The sequence below is a fragment of the Ylistrum balloti genome, unplaced genomic scaffold (assembly GCF_031769215.1).
Source record: "Ylistrum balloti isolate Yb309-2 unplaced genomic scaffold, AGI_CSIRO_Ybal_v1 Utg371552, whole genome shotgun sequence".
Lineage (NCBI taxonomy): Eukaryota > Metazoa > Mollusca > Bivalvia > Pectinida > Pectinidae > Ylistrum > Ylistrum balloti.
In genome coordinates, this window is record NW_026782798.1 from 816,824 (window position 1) to 835,899 (window position 19,076).

At 34.0% G+C, this 19,076-nt stretch overlaps 1 protein-coding gene across 1 annotated transcript in view; it reads left to right on the top strand.

Annotated features, from left to right (window-relative positions):
• LOC132562932 (uncharacterized) overlaps positions 1-19,076 on the top strand; it is a 45,176-nt gene that overhangs the window by 3,873 nt on the left and 22,227 nt on the right. Inside the window, exons 4-11 of the mRNA XM_060227707.1 lie at positions 1,648-1,694; positions 5,010-5,133; positions 7,406-7,542; positions 8,613-8,690; positions 9,137-9,205; positions 9,380-9,549; positions 12,422-12,524; positions 15,651-15,698. Coding sequence (XP_060083690.1) covers positions 1,648-1,694; positions 5,010-5,133; positions 7,406-7,542; positions 8,613-8,690; positions 9,137-9,205; positions 9,380-9,549; positions 12,422-12,524; positions 15,651-15,698 — 776 coding nt within the window. The remainder of the gene's footprint in view (positions 1-1,647; positions 1,695-5,009; positions 5,134-7,405; positions 7,543-8,612; positions 8,691-9,136; positions 9,206-9,379; positions 9,550-12,421; positions 12,525-15,650; positions 15,699-19,076) is intronic.

Here is a 19,076-nt window from a genome sequence, read left to right on the forward strand (position 1 = left end):
TTCAAATCTTTAGTGTAATTTCTTTTAATTCAAACTTCCTTAGAAGCCTTTGCATGAGATGGCAGTTAATGTATATGCACAATTTACATTTTGCATTATATGTACAAAAGTATCTTACTTTTGTGACAAAATCATTACTATAACATGTTGCATGAATCATTGTGGCTCTGGGCACTGTTAAGGCCCTTTGGGTCTCTTGTATTAACTGACTGAGGAATGTTGGGTGATGATCATTTATGATATCTTGAAGCAGATAAAAAAGTGTTGGTGACAGTGAAAATAGGTTTTTTTTCATGGTGTAATGTTTTGAATTTATGTTAATACCATACTTCTTTGGCAGAATGCCCATGCTTTGTAATATGCTGCTCAGTCCCTTGCCCCCCCCCCAGGTATCAGGTATTACATGGTGATTGTCATGTTGAAATGTTTGTGGAATCTTTTATGTGAACTGTTTGTATGACTAAAAATGTGTTAGATCAGATGATAGATGGATTAATACTACAATTTTCATTATGCTCTCAACACAAAAAATAATCATATTTATGGTTGTGGTTAGGAATGTTGATGCACAATTAGGGGTATTACCATCATTTTAGGCATGGATGTCTATCGGTTGAACATTTCTGAAGTTTATAGAATTCTGAAGGGTTTGGATTTTCATAGAATATGGATTTGTATAGTTTATGATTATGTAGGTTGTGGATTTCCATAGGATGTGGATTCCTGTAGGATGTGGATTCATGTAAGCTGTAAATTTCTGTAGGTTTCATTTCTGTAGATGATATATTCCCGAAGACTAGATCCCTGTAACTTGTAAATTCCTGTAGAGTGCAGATTCCTGTAGGCTGTAGATTGTGGTGGTATGTAGATTCTTGTAGGCTGAAATTACTTCTGTTGAATGTGGACCTCTGCTGGTTGTAGACTTCTGCTGACTGTAGACTTCTATGGGATGTAGATTCATGTAGGCTTTGGTTTTCTGTAGGCTGGACACTTCTTTTGCCTATAGACTTCTTTTGGATGGATTCCTGTAGGTTGTGGAATTCTTTAGGCTAGTAGCTTCAGCTGACAATGGACCTCTCTGGCATGTGGATTCCTGCTGGCTGTGAACTTCTGTAGGCTGGTAACTTTAGCTGGCTATGGACCTCTCTGGCATGTGGATTTCTGCTGGCTGTGAACTTCTGTAGGCCAGTAACTTTAGCTGGCTATGAACCTTTCTGGCATGTGGATTTCTGCTGGCTGTGGAATTATGTAAGCTGGTAACTTCTACTTGTTGTTGGATGTGGATTCCTGCTGACTGTGACCTTCTATGGGCTAGTAACTATAGCTGGCTACAAACCTCTCTAGGATGTGGATTTCTGTTTGCTGTAGACTTCTAAAGGCTAGTAACTTTATCTGGCTTTGGGCTTCCTGTTGGCTGTGGATTTTTGTAGACTTGATTCCTATAGGTTATGTATTGTGGTTACGAAGTCTGATTTAATGTCATTTAAACTGAACTACATATTTAATGAGATCACCATGTTTGTTGCCACCTCCCCTTCATTCTTCACCCCTCAAAAATCTTTTCTTTGTTGCATTTGCTGATATATCTCCAGATATTCTGTAATATTACATAATTTGTAGTAATATTCGGTATGTTTTTCTGTTTAGTTTTTCTTCATACTAAGAAAAAATTAGATTTGGCTTGCCTGACACAAGTGAGTATTTGATAAGCGAGATAACTGATATTCATTTTATGTGCTTTGATAGTATTTGATAATGTATCTTTATCTATAAATGGTTACTATTCTATTTGATTCATTCAGGGAATATCAATTATAAATCAAAGCACATCAAGAGAAAAATGTTCACTTTTTATGACAATGTTGTATTAATCAGGTATGAAATTTATCCTTAAATACTATTGTCATTTTACAAGTTTTACTATGTACTAATGTTATACCATTGTATTAATGTAAGCCAGTTTACCATTGTGTGTATTAATGTCTGTAAGTTTACCATTGTGAGTAGTAATGTTAGTAAGTTTACCATTGTGTGTAGTAATGTTAGTAAGTTTACCATTGTGTGTAGTAATGTCTGTAAGTTTACCATTGTGTATATTAGTGTTTGCCAGTTTACCATTGTGTGTATTAATGTCTGTAAGTTTACCATTGTGTGTATAAATGTTAGCCAGTTTACCATTGTGTATATTAGTGTTTGCCAGTTTACCATTGTGTGTATTAATGTCTGTAAGTTTACCATTGTGTGTATAAATGTTAGCCAGTTTACTATTGTGTGTATAAATGTTAGCCAGTTTACTATTGTGTATATTAGTGTTTGCCAGTTTACCATTGTGTGTATTAATGTCCGTAAGTTTACCTTTGTGTGTAGTAATGTTAGCCAGTTTACCATTGTGTATATTAATGTTAGCCAGTTTACGATTGTGTGTATAAATGTTTGCCAGTTTACCATTGTGTGTAGTAATGTCTGTAAGTTTACCATTGTGTGTATTAATGTAAGCCAGTTTACCATTGTATGTATTAATGTCTGTAAGTTTACCATTAGTGTATTAATGTCTGTAAGTTTACCATTGTGTGTATTAATGTTAGCCAGTTTACCATTGTGTGTAGTAATGTCTCTTAGTTTACCATTGTGTGTATTAATGTCTGTAAGTTTACCATTGTGTGTAGTAATGTCTGTAAGTTTACCATTGTGTGTAGTAATGTCTGTAAGTTTACCATTGTGTGTATTAATGTTAGCCAGTTTACCATTGTGTGTAGTAATGTAAGTCAGTTTACTATTGTGTGTATTAATGTCTGTAAGTTTACCATTGTGTGTAGTAATGTAAGTTTACCATTGTGTGTATTAATGTCTGTAAGTTTACCATTGTGTGTATTAATGTTAGCCAGTTTACCATTGTGTGAAGTAATGTCTGTAAGTTTACCATTGTGTGTAGTAATGTAAGTTTACCATTGTGTGTATTAATGTCTGTAAGTTTACCATTGTGTGTATTAATGTTAGCCAGTTTACCATTGTGTGTAGTAATGTCTGTAAGTTTACCATTGTGTGTACTAATGTAAGTCAGTTTAACATTGTGTGTATTAATGTAAGCCAGTTTACCATTGTGTGTATTAATGTAAGTCAGTTTACCATTGTGTGTAGTAATGTCTGTAAGTTTACCATTGTGTGTACTAATGTAAGTCAGTTTAACATTGTGTGTATAAATGTAAGCCAGTTTACCATTGTGTATAGTAATGTTAGCCAGTTTACCATTGTGTGTATTAATGTAAGCCAGTTTACCATTGTGTGTAGTAATGTTAGCCAGTTTACCATTGTGTGTAGTAATGTCTGTAAGTTTACCATTGTGTGTAGTAATGTCTGTAAGTTTACCATTGTGTGTATTAATGTTAGTAAGTTTACCAGTGTGTATTAATGTCTGTAAGTTTACCATTGTGTGTAGTAATGTTAGCCAGTTTACCATTGTGTGTATTAATGTAAGTCAGTTTACCATTGTGTGTAGTAATGTCTGTAAGTTTACCATTGTGTATATTAATGTTAGCCAGTTTACCATTGTGTGTATAAATGTTTGCCAGTTTACCATTGTGTGTAGTAATGTCTGTAAGTTTACCATTGTGTGTAGTAATGTAAGCCAGTTTACCATTGTGTGTATTAATGTAAGTCAGTTTACCATTGTGTGTTGTAATGTCTCTTAGTTTACCATTGTGTGTATTAATGTAAGCCAGTTTACCATTGTGTGTACTAATGTAAGTCAGTTTACCATTGTGTGTAGTAATGTTAGCCAGTTTACCATTGTGTGTATTAATGTAAGTCAGTTTACCATTGTGTGTAGTAATGTAAGTCAGTTTAACATTGTGTGTAGTAATGTTAGCCAGTTTACCATTGTGTGTATTAATGTAAGTCAGTTTAACATTGTGTGTATTAATGTTAGTAAGTTTACCATTGTGTGTAGTAATGTTAGTAAGTTTACCAGTGTGTATTAATGTCTGTAAGTTTACCATTGTGTGTACTAATGTAAGTCAGTTTAACATTGTGTGTAGTAATGTTAGTAAGTTCACCATTGTGTGTATTAATGTCCGTAAGTTTACCATTGTGTGTAGTAATGTTAGCCAGTTTACCATTGTGTATATTAATGTTAGCCAGTTTACGATTGTGTGTATAAATGTTAGCCAGTTTACCATTGTGTGTAGTAATGTCTGTAAGTTTACCATTGTGTGTAGTAATGTAAGCCAGTTTACCATTGTGTGTATTAATGTAAGTCAGTTTACCATTGTGTGTAGTAATGTCTGTAAGTTTACCATTGTGTGTAGTAATGTAAGCCAGTTTACCATTGTGTGTATTAATGTAAGTCAGTTTACCATTGTGTGTACTAATGTAAGTCAGTTTACCATTGTGTGTAGTTAGCCAGTTTACCATTGTGTGTATTAATGTAAGTCAGTTTACCATTGTGTGTACTAATGTAAGTCAGTTTACCATTGTGTGTAGTAATGTAAGTCAGTTTAACATTGTGTGTAGTAATGTTAGCCAGTTTACCATTGTGTGTATTAATGTAAGTCAGTTTAACATTGTGTGTAGTAATGTTAGTAAGTTCACCATTGTGTGTATTAATGTCCGTAAGTTTAACATTGTGTGTATTAATGTAAGTCAGTTTAACATTGTGTGTAGTAATGTTAGCCAGTTTACCATTGTGTGTATTAATGTAAGTCAGTTTACCATTGTGTGTACTAATGTAAGTCAGTTTAACATTGTGTGTAGTAATGTTAGCCAGTTTACCATTGTGTGTATTAATGTAAGTCAGTTTAACATTGTGTGTAGTAATGTTAGTAAGTTCACCATTGTGTGTATTAATGTCCGTAAGTTTACCATTGTGTGTTCTAGTATTAGTCAGTATACCATTTGGTGTACTAATGTGAGTAGTTTGTTTGCGATTGTCTGTTCTAATGTTACCCAGTATACCATTGTACTTGTTAGGCCAGCACATGTTTTTGAGTATTTTTGTATTTTGCTATCTTCAGGATGCAACCAAACAGGATCTGTACAGAAAAATGAACCATACAAAGAACAAAGTGAAAACAGATATTCCATTGGCAGTTTATGAGTATTATAAGAATGCGATGGGGATAAAACAGCTGAGGAAATGTATGTTATATGAGTTTGATTTACCCACCATCTTTGAATTGCATTATTTCCTTGATCTATTCCTGTTAAAATGTAACTGATTCATGATCACTGGGCAGCCATCTTGGATTCAAAATCAAAGTAACAAGGTTGTTGAACATTTAGTCGTGATAAATCCTTGACCTGTTCTACATTTATATCAGAAAAATGTAAATCTTTCAAAATTTTGTCTTGTGATTCCTTAAGTGGTTCACAAATAAATGGTGATTCCAAAAGTGGTTCACACACAGCTGGTGATTCCAAAAGTGGTTCACACATAGCTGGTGATTCTAAAGTTTGTTTAGACACAGCTGGTGATTCTAAAGTTTGTTTACACACAGCTGGTGATTCTAAAGTTTGTTTACACATAGCTGGTGATTCTAAAGTTTGTTTACACATAGCTGGTGTTTCTAAAGTTTGTTTACATACAGCTGGTGATTCTAAAGTTTGTTTACATACAGCTGGTGATTCTAAAGTTTGTTTACACACAGCTGGTGATTCTAAAGTTTGTTTACACACAGCTGGTGATTCTAAAGTTTGTTTACACATAGCTGGTGATTCTAAAGTTTGTTTACACACAGCTGGTGATTCTAAAGTTTGTTTAGACATAGCTGGTGATTCTAAAGTTTGTTTACACATAGCTGGTGTTTCTAAAGTTTGTTTACATACAGCTGGTGATTCTAAAGTTTGTTTACATACAGCTGGTGATTCTAAAGTTTGTTTACACACAGCTGGTGATTCAAAAGTTTGTTTACACATAGCTGGTGATTCTAAAGTTTGTTTACACATAGCTGGTGATTCTAAAGTTTGTTTACACATAGCTGGTGATTCTAAAGTTTGTTTACACATAGCTGGTGATTCTAAAGTTTGTTTACACACAGCTGGTGTTTCTAAAGTTTGTTTAGACATAGCTGGTGATTCTAAAGTTTGTTTACACATAGCTGGTGATTCTAAAGTTTGTTTACACACAGCTGGTGTTTCTAAAGTTTGTTTACATACAGCTGGTGATTCTAAAGTTTGTTTACACATAGCTGGTGATTCTAAAGTTTGTTTACACATAGCTGGTGATTCTAAAGTTTGTTTACACACAGCTGGTGTTTCTAAAGTTTGTTTACATACAGCTGGTGATTCTAAAGTTTGTTTACACACAGCTGGTGATTCTAAAGTTTGTTTACACACAGCTGGTGATTCTAAAGTTTGTTTACACACAGCTGGTGATTCTAAAGTTTGTTTACACACAGCTGGTGATTCTAAAGTTTGTTTACACATTGTATGTTGCTGAGGTTGGATGTTATCAACTCATGCTTTCTTGACTTTGTGTTTGATTGACAGTGGGCTATTAAAATCACCCATTGTCCATCCTTCTGTTTTTACACAACGCTGGTTATCCCTCTTTTTGGAGAGGCACTGGACAGATCATTAGCAAATTTCATAGTCCAATTTTGGACAGCTGACAGTTGGCCATCTTGGTTTTAGACAAGTCTGAGGATCGCTATTTCTGGATGAATCATTGTCAATCTGGATACGTAGATTCTTAGTTCCTAGTTGTGAATAGTCCATTTTGGGACTGATCTAAGGAAAACCATTGGATGGGTCTTTCCAAAACTTCTTAGTTGTACCCTTTTTGATTTTTGGTCAAATAAATGAAACAAAAGGACTGACAGGTGGCCATCATGGATTTTGGCAACAAAACATTGTTATTATTTCTTGAGAGGCACAAGATGGATTTATCTGGAATTTCTTGATTTTGGGAACGATTGAATAGCAAAATGGATGACAGACTGCCATCTTATCATTTGATTATGAAAGAATTGATATACCTTTTTCTTGAGATTTGAAGTTAACCTATATTTCTATTTTTGACACGTTTTGATTGAAAATGTTATTCTGTGCATGTCTTAAACCTTAATTCTTAAATGGGAATAGTTTGGTAAGTGGGACAGTTGTGTGCTTAAAACAAAAGTCAGTATAGTGTTTATTTTAAGCTTTAAGATGATTTAACCCTATTCTAAGAAAATACTTGTCTAAAGCTGTTTCATATTAAATTACCACACTTCCTCTATAGGAATATTTTAGGCAGCTGTGTGACATACCAAGGTCATTGTAACCTCTAAATTGAATCTTGACCCTGTTCAAGTAAAAAACCCTTCTTCTGGGCATATCTTTTACCCTTTTTCATATAGGAATCTTAGACACAATCTAATAACAAATATAATTCCTGTACTTATAATGTCAATGTTATTTCAATCTTTAGCTGATTCACTGATGATAGTTGGGATTGCTGACAGGATATCAATAAAGCCTTTACCCCGACTTCTCTTGCAACAAACTGGGATGCCAATTTTAAAGAAATTGGAGCTGTTCCTGCTAATGGCACCAGATGATGTGATTGTGAGTAGAGCAGTACTTAGAAGAAGTTTAACTATAAATTTGCTGTTACACAGCTATTGCTGTCTTCGATACTGTTCCCAATTGATGATAAAATCATTCAATGATTTTTTATTTTAATGACCATTAAAAATCAGCTGATAAAGAAAGATGTGGTTCATGATGATAATCTGTTGCTGATTATAATGATGATGATGATGGTTGATGATAACAATGATGATGACAGAGGTTTGATACTTGGGCCTAAACTTTTCTTTGTTTTTAACAATGAACTGCCATCTGTAGTAATCTTTTCTAAAACTTTTATGTTTGCGGACGACAGTAAATTTTTGAATTGGGTAAGAAGGCTGTCTGAGTGTGATCAGCCACAAAGTGATAGAGTGTATGATTGGCATTCTGTCTGGAAAATGAGTTTTAGTATCCACATTAATTGTACTGTTTCCAAAGCAATGTGAATGCTCTGATTTATAAAACGTAAATGTATAATGTAAATACAAATATCTGTTTCAAAGTCTTTATATATAAGTCTTGTCAGGACTCAGTTAGAATACTGTTTGTCAGATATGGTCTCCTTGTTAAATATCTTTAATTCACAAAGTGGAAATTGTCCAGTGCGAATTTTTGAAATTTTTATGTTTTCAGACACTTATTGATTACAATTCTATCTCTTACACACTGACACTTGTAGACATTTTAAGTCTTTCTTGCCTTGAACAAAGACGGGCATTTTTAGACTATGTCTTCCTTTTCAGATGTGTAAATACTGCTTTGGACTGACCATATTTAATTGATGAAATATGGTGTTTAGTCCCTTACAGGATTTTAATCTAACCTCACATCAGATTGTCATACTTATTTATTGTTGTGTTTAAATAAGTTACAAAGTAATCGTTTACTTATCTTTTTTCCAGTGTAACATCAAATAGCACCATTTTAATAAATATTAACAGTGTAATATGTTGTGGGGTTGGGTAGGGGACAAGTATTACTCTAAAGCAACGACTCGGTGTGCTAGTTTACACATGCTGTCTTCATTGAATGGTTGTATAACTAATGTTTTCATAATGTTTCAGAAAATAATGAAAAGAAAACATGTCCAAGAGTATCAAGTGATGTTACAGAGTTTTTTTGAAATAAAATGTTTGATGAGGGTGAGTACTTTAATATTTACCCTTCTGCTATTTAACAGTTGGGCACATCTAGTGTTTTGTCATTTGGTCAAATCCATTTATGCACATTAACTGTTTTCAGCACAGAAATAGAACAGTAATTTGGTATGTAATTGCATGACAATAATATGCAGGAAAAGTCTTGATTTGATTTTGATCAATCATTTTAGTTCACCTGACTGAAGACCAAAGGGTTACCAAGTTTGTTCAATGCTTTGACCTTGACACACTTGCAAGTTCAAAGTGCTGATAATGGTTCTGATTGGTCAGATCACTTAAGAACTTAAAATTTCTTTTTATCAAGCTGATAAGGGAATGTAGCAAATTAAAAATTAATCTCCATCCTTCAGGTTTCTGTTAACTTCAAGGTAAATGGGGAGGAATGTTTTTTTTATTTGAAATTATTTACATATGTATCCTCTTTACAGATACAAGCTGCATCCATCATTCCTAAAATGAAGCCTTTTCGTAAGGCTGCCGACAGTGCATTAAAACAGGTATGGAAACAGTTTCTGAAAGTCATAAACCTGAGGCAATATGAAAAACTGAAAATTTAATAAGTAAAAAATAATGTTACTATTTTAAAATTATCTGTATGCTATCCCACATTTAACAAACTTAAATTCTCAAACTGCTTTCATTCATCATAAATTGTTTTGTTTTTTTTTCAGGAAAAAATTAGAATCCAGGATAGATATGTTAATGCTGGCTCAAGAGATCATGTTTACTTGATGCACTTAGTGATTGATGAGGTTTTTGGATTAGAGGAATTCTTTTTTGAATTTCGAGCTTTTTTGGACATTTTTCGATCTCAGAATAAGTATTTGATAAGGACACTTGAGTAAGTATTTAGTTTTGATAATTACTTCAAAATATAGTTTCATAAAATAATGAATAAATTTGTTGGAAAGGATGAAAGATCAGTGTCTGGTGATATAAAGTTAAGGATTCAGTTAGGCTGAATAAACTGGATATAGATCATCAGTACTGGAAGCATATAAGATTCGGCGACTCTTTTAGGGTAGGTCAGTAGGGCCCAATTGGGAAAAATATTGGTAAATGATTAAAAACAAAAATGAAAGGAATCATTTCCAGAGTTTTACTTCACTTTATATGATTCATTCTCAAGCAAATAGGATCAAGTCAGCTGGATACAAAAAAATATTGGTGCAAAAGAGGAAATTATTATGAATCTTTGAAAAGTCTCCCAAGTTGGATGGTCATCGTAGTTAATTAGAACTATTCTTTGTGCCATATGAAGCTGGAAGTGTTTTATGCTTGTTAGTTTTCCTATTGGTTCAGTTGTTGTATACCTTGCCTGAAGGGCCAAGTGAGCTTATGCTGTGGCGTGGCATCTGTTGTCCTTCATTTTTTGGACCAACTTTCCATTTAAGCAACTTCTTCTCAGTAGCCAATGGACCAAATGTTTTGATATTTTGGTCGGTATATTCCTAGGACGAAGCCAGACAAAGTGTCGAAAAGGAATGACCTTGACATATATTCATTCGTCATTCTTCAACTTTTTATATCCATCATGTTAACTATCTGTGAACTTTCCTTCCAAATGTCTTCTTATCAATAACGAAAAGCTTCAGGGTGTTGATATTGGGACTGTAGCATGTTGGAATGAAGAGCTACCAAGTTTGTTAAGATGAATGATCTTGACCCACTTTTTAAAGTCATAGGGGTCAGATGTGTTGAAATCTTTAAACAACTTCATTTCAATGATCAAAATCCCATGGGTTCTGATATTGAGCATGTAGCATGCTGAGATGAAGGGGTTCCAACTTTGTTCAAATGAATCACCTTGACTCAATTTGCAAGTAACAGAGGGCAAATGTGTTAAAATTATTAAATGACCACTTCTCAATAATCAAAACGTCAATGGTTCTGATATAAGGCTGTAGCATGCTTGAATGAATAACTATCACATTTCTTCAAATGGATGACCTTCACTCACTCTCAGGGTCTTTGAGATCAAGTATGTTAAAATCTTCAAACAACTTCTTCTCAATAACTGAAAGGTCCAGGCTATTGCTATTTGTTTTGTGACGTAATTTTATCAAGGGCTACCAAATTGATCCACCTTCAAGGTCACTGGGATCACATGGGTTGAGAAATTCTAATTTCCCTGTACAGCAAGGAATAGGTCGGGTCATGGTAATAAAAATAGGGTTTCAGATTTGCAGAAATCAACTTAATGAACTGAAAGAAACTTCTTTGTAAGCTGTAGAGCAGCTGAACATTTCAGGTCCATATGTAGGTCTTTATAGTCAGATAATTATGAAGACTTCATTTCACTACTACTCAAAAACGACTCATCAAATTTTGAAGTTCTTTAAAATCCTTCTTCTCCTGAAAGAATGATTAGATTTTGCAAAAAACTGTCTGAAGCATCCTCGGTTAAGGAGACTTTTTTTTTTTAGTATAAATGATAAATGGTGGGTTGAAGTTATACTGCTCCTATAGGAATGAGTCAAATTTGGTCTGAAGCAACCTTGGGTGAAGGAAAAATAAATTTGTATCTACAGTGGTCAGGGCCCCTTGGGGCAGAGGAGTGAGAACCCATGGGGGGAATACAGTAAATTCTTTAAATTCTTACTACTCCTGTAATAGTGATTGAATTTGGTCTGAATTATTCTTGGGTGAAAGGGAATCAGTTTTGTGGAAGCGATGGGTTTCAACCCCCTGGGTTGGGAGAGACGGGTCCAATATGGCAAACAGAGCAAGTTCTTTAAAGTCCTACTCCTCCTGTATGATTTGTTTTCTTTTTTCCAAACTCCAAACTTTGTTTCAATGCATCCTTGGGTAAAGAGGTATTAGTCTTAAGTAAAACAATGAAAATCAGTCCTCTTGGTCAGTATTTCGACATTGCCCAATAGTGAGATAGAGTCATATGCTTTAGATTCCTGCTCCTCTGTAGAAATGATTGGATTTTTCAAAAACTTGAAGCATTCTTTGGTCAAGGGAGTCAGTTTTGTATGAATGATACAGGTCCTATGCATCTCTTGTTTCATAAATCGTTGGTCTTCGCCCCCCTATAGGAAAAAAAAGCAAAAAGATCGTGAATAAAACTTATAATTGAAATATCTAGGTAAGGGATACTGGGCATGTTGTTTATCATGGTGCTGATGGTGGGCTGTTTAAATTGACCTTCGTCGGTAGTCCATCTGTCCTTCTAAAAATTCTTATTATTACTATTTTTCTAAAATTACTGGATGGATCATTTTCAAATATCGTATGTAGATTTCCGTCAGTTCCTAGTTGAGCATTGTCCCAATATGAAACTGATGAAAAAAACGGGGCTCTGATGTGGCCACCTTTGTTCCCTTTTGATGTTGGGACTGAGCAAGAAAAAAGAAAATAGCCGACCGGCTGTCATCATAGATTTTGACTTTAGATATTTGTTATTGTTATTTCTTGGGATGTCCTTGATGTATCTTTCTCAGGTATCATACATGGGTTCTGATTGGTCCCTAGTTTTTGATCCCGGGACTAATCAAAAGAAACAAAAAGAAATACGGTGGATAGGCAACCATTGTTGATTTGACAGTCTAAGATTATTATTGATATTTTTGAAAAGGGATTTTCAAATTTCTTGCGATAAATTACAAAAACTAAGGAAAAAACGATCAAGCTTATATGAAAACCAAATAAAAATCAAACAATGGTGGGTGCCAAGGTCCTCTGAGATCTCTTGATTATGATTTCAGGAATTATTTCCCAGGGTCAGGGTTGCCATTGCTTGAGGCAGACTATACCATGGTACAAAAAGTAAAAGACCTTACCTCAGAGCAGTTCTTGGAGATCTTTATGGTAAGTAGATATAGTAAAACACCTAACATCAGATCAGTTCTCTGAGATATCCATGTTAAGTAGACATAGTAAAACACCTAACATCAGATCAGTTCTCTGAGATATCCATGTTAAGTAGACATAGTAAAACACCTAACATCAGATCAGTTCTCTGAGATATCCATGTTAAGTAGACATAGTAAAACACCTAACATCAGATCAGTTCTCTGAGATATCCATGTTAAGTAGACATAGTAAAACACCTAACATCAGAGCAGTTCTCTGAGATATCCATGTTAAGTAGACATAGTAAAACACCTAACATCAGAGCAGTTCTATAAGATATTCATGTTAAGTAGACATAGTAAAACACCTAACATCAGATCAGTTCTCTGAGATATCCATGTTAAGTAGACATAGTAAAACACCTAACATCAGATCAGTTCTCTGAGATATCCATGTTAAGTAGACATAGTAAAACACCTAACATCAGAGCAGTTCTCTGAGATATCCATGTTAAGTAGACATAGTAAAACACCTAACATCAGATCAGTTCTCTGAGATATCCATGTTAAGTAGACATAGTAAAACACCTAACATCAGATCAGTTCTCTGAGATATCCATGTTAAGTAGACATAGTAAAACACCTAACATCAGAGCAGTTCTCTGAGATATCCATGTTAAGTAGACATAGTAAAACACCTAACATCAGATCAGTTCTCTGAGATATCCATGTTAAGTAGACATAGTAAAACACCTAACATCAGATCAGTTCTCTGAGATATCCAGTTCTAACATCAGAGCAGTTCTCTGAGATATCCATGTTAAGTAGACATAGTAAAACACCTAACATCAGATCAGCAGTTCAGTTCTCTGAGATATCCATGTTAAGTAGACATAGTAAAACACCTAACATCAGATCAGTTCTCTGAGATATCCAGTTCTCTGAGATATCCATGTTAACATCAGAGCAGTTCTCTAGATATCCAGTAGACATAGTAAAACACCTAACATCAGATCAGTTCTCTGAGATATCCATGTTAAGTAGACATAGTAAAACACCTAACATCAGATCAGTTCTCTGAGACATCCATGTTAAGTAGACATAGTAAAACACCTAACATCAGAGCAGTTCTCTGAGATATCCATGTTAAGTAGACATAGTAAAACACCTAACATCAGATCAGTTCTCTGAGATATCCATGTTAAGTAGACATAGTAAAACACCTCACATCAGAGCAGTAAAACACCAGTTATCCATGTTAAGTAGACATATAACATCAGATCAGTTCTCTGAGATATCCATGTTAAGTAGACATAGTAAAACACCTAACATCAGATCAGTTCTCTGAGATATCCATGTTAAGTAGACATAGTAAAACACCTAACATCAGATCAGTTCTCTGAGATATCCATGTTAAGTAGACATAGTAAAACACCTAACATCAGATCAGTTCTCTGAGATATCCATGTTAAGTAGACATAGTAAAACACCTAACATCAGAGCAGTTCTCTGAGATATCCATGTTAAGTAGACATAGTAAAACACCTAACATCAGATCAGTTCTCTGAGATATCCATGTTAAGTAGACATAGTAAAACACCTAACATCAGAGCAGTTCTCTGAGATATCCATGTTAAGTAGACATAGTAAAACACCTAACATCAGATCAGTTCTCTGAGATATCCATGTTAAGTAGACATAGTAAAACACCTAACATCAGATCAGTTCTCTGAGATATCCATGTTAAGTAAACATAGTAAAACACCTAACATCAGAGCAGTTCTCTGAGATATCCATGTTAAGTAGACATAGTAAAACACCTAACATCAGATCAGTTCTCTGAGATATCCATGTTAAGTAGACATAGTAAAACACCTAACATCAGAGCAGTTCTCTGAGATATCCATGTTAAGTAGACATAGTAAAACACCTAACATCAGATCAGTTCTCTGAGATATCCATGTTAAGTAGACATAGTAAAACACCTAACATCAGATCAGTTCTCTGAGATATCCATGTTAAGTAGACATAGTAAAACACCTAACATCAGATCAGTTCTCTGAGATATCCATGTTAAGTAGACATAGTAAAACACCTAACATCAGAGCAGTTCTCTGAGATATCCATGTTAAGTAGACATAGTAAAACACCTAACATCAGATCAGTTCTCTGAGATATCCATGTTAAGTAGACATAGTAAAACACCTAACATCAGAGCAGTTCTCTGAGATATCCATGTTAAGTAGACATAGTAAAACACCTAACATCAGATCAGTTCTCTGAGGTATCTATGTTAAGTAGACATAGTAAAACACCTAACATCAGAGCAGTTCTCTGAGATATCCATGTTAAGTAGACATAGTAAAACACCTCACATCAGAGCAGTTCTCTGAGATATCCATGTTAAGTAGACATAGTAAAACACCTAACATCAGATCAGTTCTCTGAGATATCCATGTTAAGTAGACATAGTAAAACACCTAACATCAGATCAGTTCTTGGAGATCTTTATGGTAAGTAGACATAGTAAACACCTAACATCAGAGCAGTTCTCTGAGATATCCATGTTAAGTAGACATAGTAAAACACTTAACATCAGAGCAGTTCTATAAGATATTCATGTTAAGTAGACTTGTAAAACACCTAACATCAGATCAGTTCTATGACATATTTACGGGTAGTTGGTAAAATAAATCACCTTACATTAAGGAATATTTTATTTGGATGTTTATGGTAAGTAGAGAATGTAAAACACCTTGCACCAGATCAGTTCTTTGAGAATTAGTAACAGTTGCTGCCATTATTAACCTCTACCAAATAACCTACATTTTTCAGATGGAAACGTTTTACAGCCTGTAAGTCCCAAAGTTAGAAAAAATCTAGACCAATTATATGATGACAAGTTCAGTTCTGATAAGAAATGTTGAAATGATTTCAGTTTTGTCACAAAAATAGTGAAAAGATATTAGAGAGTTGAGAAAGGAATTTGTTTGTTGTTTTCAATATATACAAAAAAAAAAGGGAATATTTAGTGAATTTGAAAGCATTTGTCATCTTCGGTTTGAAAATTCATATGAATGAATTTACAGGCAGGTCCTGAATCTTCAAATAAAATGCTTCATTTTATGTTATTGTGTTCCAGCTGGTCAGAAAAATGGAAAACTACAAAGATCTGTCCTTGATGTTATATGTAAGTTTCTTTTTCTTAAATTTTATAGAGTTGACATTGTTAAGATTGTTTCAAGATTTTACTGTTTACAGGGAAACAACGCCCCAGAATTTGTTAATCCTCGCCATAAATTCACTGTGTTACATCAAACAAATACTTCATCTTCAACATCATACTTTAAACTTACTTTAATCTTGCCCCATGGCAAAACGTAAAAATAGGCCAAAGTTACTGTAGCAAAAGTTTCTCCATATATGGTAAACATTTTTATATTAACATATTTTTCCCTGAACAATTTATCATTGATAAACATCTTAATATCAGTACAGACAATGCTTTGACATTTGTCATTAATTTTTTAAAGCCTTTGACACAATCTGGCATTAAGCCACTGGTCCCTAAGTATTTGCCAGATGGAGCTCTAGATATGAACCAAAGTGGGTTTTTTTATCAATATTATAGTTTACACTAAAATGCCTTTAATCCATTAAACTGTCCTTTGCCTGTCCAGTTTCATCTTTTTCCTTTTAACAACTTCTAAATAACTGTCACACCTAGAGATTTTCTTAGAAGTTCCCTGGATTAAGCACAGCAAAGTATGTGAAAAGAAATGACTCAAATTCAAGATCACAGGGGTCAAATTTGTTAAAACTTTAAACAACTTCTTCTGATTAAACAAAAGGCTTGGAAGCTTGATTTTTGACTGGTAAGTCTCTTAGATGTAGCTTGGCAAATTTTGTAAGGAGTGATCTTGAACCAAATTCAAAATCACAAGGGCAAATTTTTCTCTTCTGTTAAAGCAAAATTCTAAGAGGCAGGATATTTTGTGGGAAGGTATTCCTAGATCAAAGCTCAACAAAACGAAAATAAAAAAAAAATATTAACCTATAATTGTGGTCATAACTGTCACTATTCTGAGTTGGGTTTAAGAATCTTCAGTTTATTTTGGAAATTGAATAACATAAATTGAATGTGCCAATGTTGTACATGTTAAGGTACCAGTGTTTGTGATGGACATTGATTTTCAGGTCAGCAATGCAGGCCCATCAGGCCTCTTGTTAAATCAGCACACGGCAATATATATATAACACTCAACTTCAATGTCATTTACTGTAAATTTTACCGAGAAGGAAGAAGCCATCAAGTTTTTGTGAATAAATATTAAGAGGTTTTGAGGATTGGATCAAAGGCTTCAAATTACTACTATACAGTTTGTCTGCATATATCATTCAGTTGATGGACAAGTTTTCATGTATCTGAACGAGTGTTATAAATGTAATATAGGTTAGTTTGATATTTTCATCCAGAACATATTATCTAACAGTTGCAAATATATTTTTTGAAAGGATGATAAACAAACATTTGTATGTACTTGACAGTGGAGCTTATTATCTCCCTTAGACTGATAACTCTAAGTCATGGACTTGATGTCAGGATGTTTGAATTAGAAATAGGGAAAAAATCAGTACTATCCATGAATGACTAACTGGATTTTGACCAAGTTTGGTCAGAAGCATCTTTATTGAAAGGGGACTCAATTTGGTACAAACAGTGGGTCTGCCTCCTATACCTTGGGCCTTAGGGATGAGCCAAAATGGGAAATTTATGGAGTTCTTGAAAATGCTACTCGTCCTGTAGGAAAGATGGGATATTGACCAAATTTGGTTTAAAGCATTCTTTGGTGATGAGGAATAAATTTTGTATAATGGATGAGCCTCAGCCTTCAAGGGTAAGAGGGATGGGACCTGATATTGGAAATAAAGCAAATTATTTTAAAACAATCTACTCTTACTACTCCTATTGAAATGATTTGGTCTGAAGTATGAATGGTTTGGTGGACCTCTTAGGGACAGAGGGTTAGGTTCAATTGTGTTCTGTGGGCTGAGATTTTCAGAATTACTTTTCCCTAAGTTGTAAGGAAGCAATTTCAGCTAGCGAGACAGGCTCTATTTATTGGGGTTTTAGTTAAGGCTTGTCATTGCTATGTTAATTGCAATACACATGTCAACTTTTAAAGTACTATTATTTACAAGTCAAATTTTTCTCCCTGCCTAACACAAAATATGATAAATGAAAAAGAAGAAGTTATAAAAAACAATCGTTTGAAAGCTTATATTTCCAGAAAAATGAAGGTGGTTTCTACCTACCATCAAGTGAGGGCTTGCAAATCACATTTCTTTTCACTGGTCAGTTAATCTGTACATAAAAAGTGTCTCTGAAAAAACTTTACACAAGATCACAGCTCTGTACTATATACATGATCATTTTGGTCCTCCATTTTGCACTCTTATTGAATAAGATCAGAAAAGTGACATGACCACCAGCCAGCCATCTTTGATTTTGATTATCAAATTTATCAATTTTTCTTGAACGATAGAATGAGTACTGACCAAACCCAAACATGGTTAAATTAAATTTCAGCTTATTAAGGAAAACAAGATATCTACTAGCCATTGACATTGTATATTTTTTTCTTCTATTTGGTAGAAAGTGTAAAAGATCCATGTTCATGATTTCATGTACCACTTCCCCTATATCTTGTATTCTTCAACTTGAGATGGATTGGACAAAAACAAAATGGTCACCTGACACACATCTCTTGTCATACATGTCAAACTTATTACTTATATATGGAAGTAAATGTTTTTTAGTATTGAAATTTTCAGAGATCAAGATGAAGCATTTCCTTCAATCTGAAGTGTGTCCGCTTTAAATTAAGAAAAAATAGCCACTAGACCATTTAGTATTCTGTATAGATATATAAAGGTTATAAACACTCTTATTTGGAAAAAAACTAAAGGAATCCTACTATTTATGCTGCTGGATAGATGAGATGGAGTAGGGACATTTCTCATAGAAATTTGAATTCTATAAATAACTGTATATGCAGACACTTTGTTTAGTGAGGGAATCCACCAACTGTTTTGTCATTACAGTATATATTATTTTTGATATGTGTACAAACCTGTGGAAGCAGAAGGGGATACACCTATTCTTTTTAATTTTCTGCAATTTCATAATGGTGTTATATCTGTCTTACTAGCTTCTGGATAAAATTGGGAGTTTCCCATTAGATGTATGAGATGGCAATTGTTATACAAATTTTTTGGAATGTTTATTGGCTGAAGATCAAGTATTGTTATTCACTGAGGTCCTTAAACAAAAATATTTGTATAATTTTTTAAGTTGCATAAAAGTCTCGAATTGATATTTCTAAACTGTGCTCTGTAGATCTGAATGGCATTTTTATGAATTTGAAACATACGCTCACAAAGAAATGAAGTTTTTGAAAGCTTACAATATTACATGTTTGTCTATTATAACACAATCCTGTAGATACAGGTACCCTGAATTCAGACACTACTACATGGATAGGCGAGGTGGATCACCTATATCTCC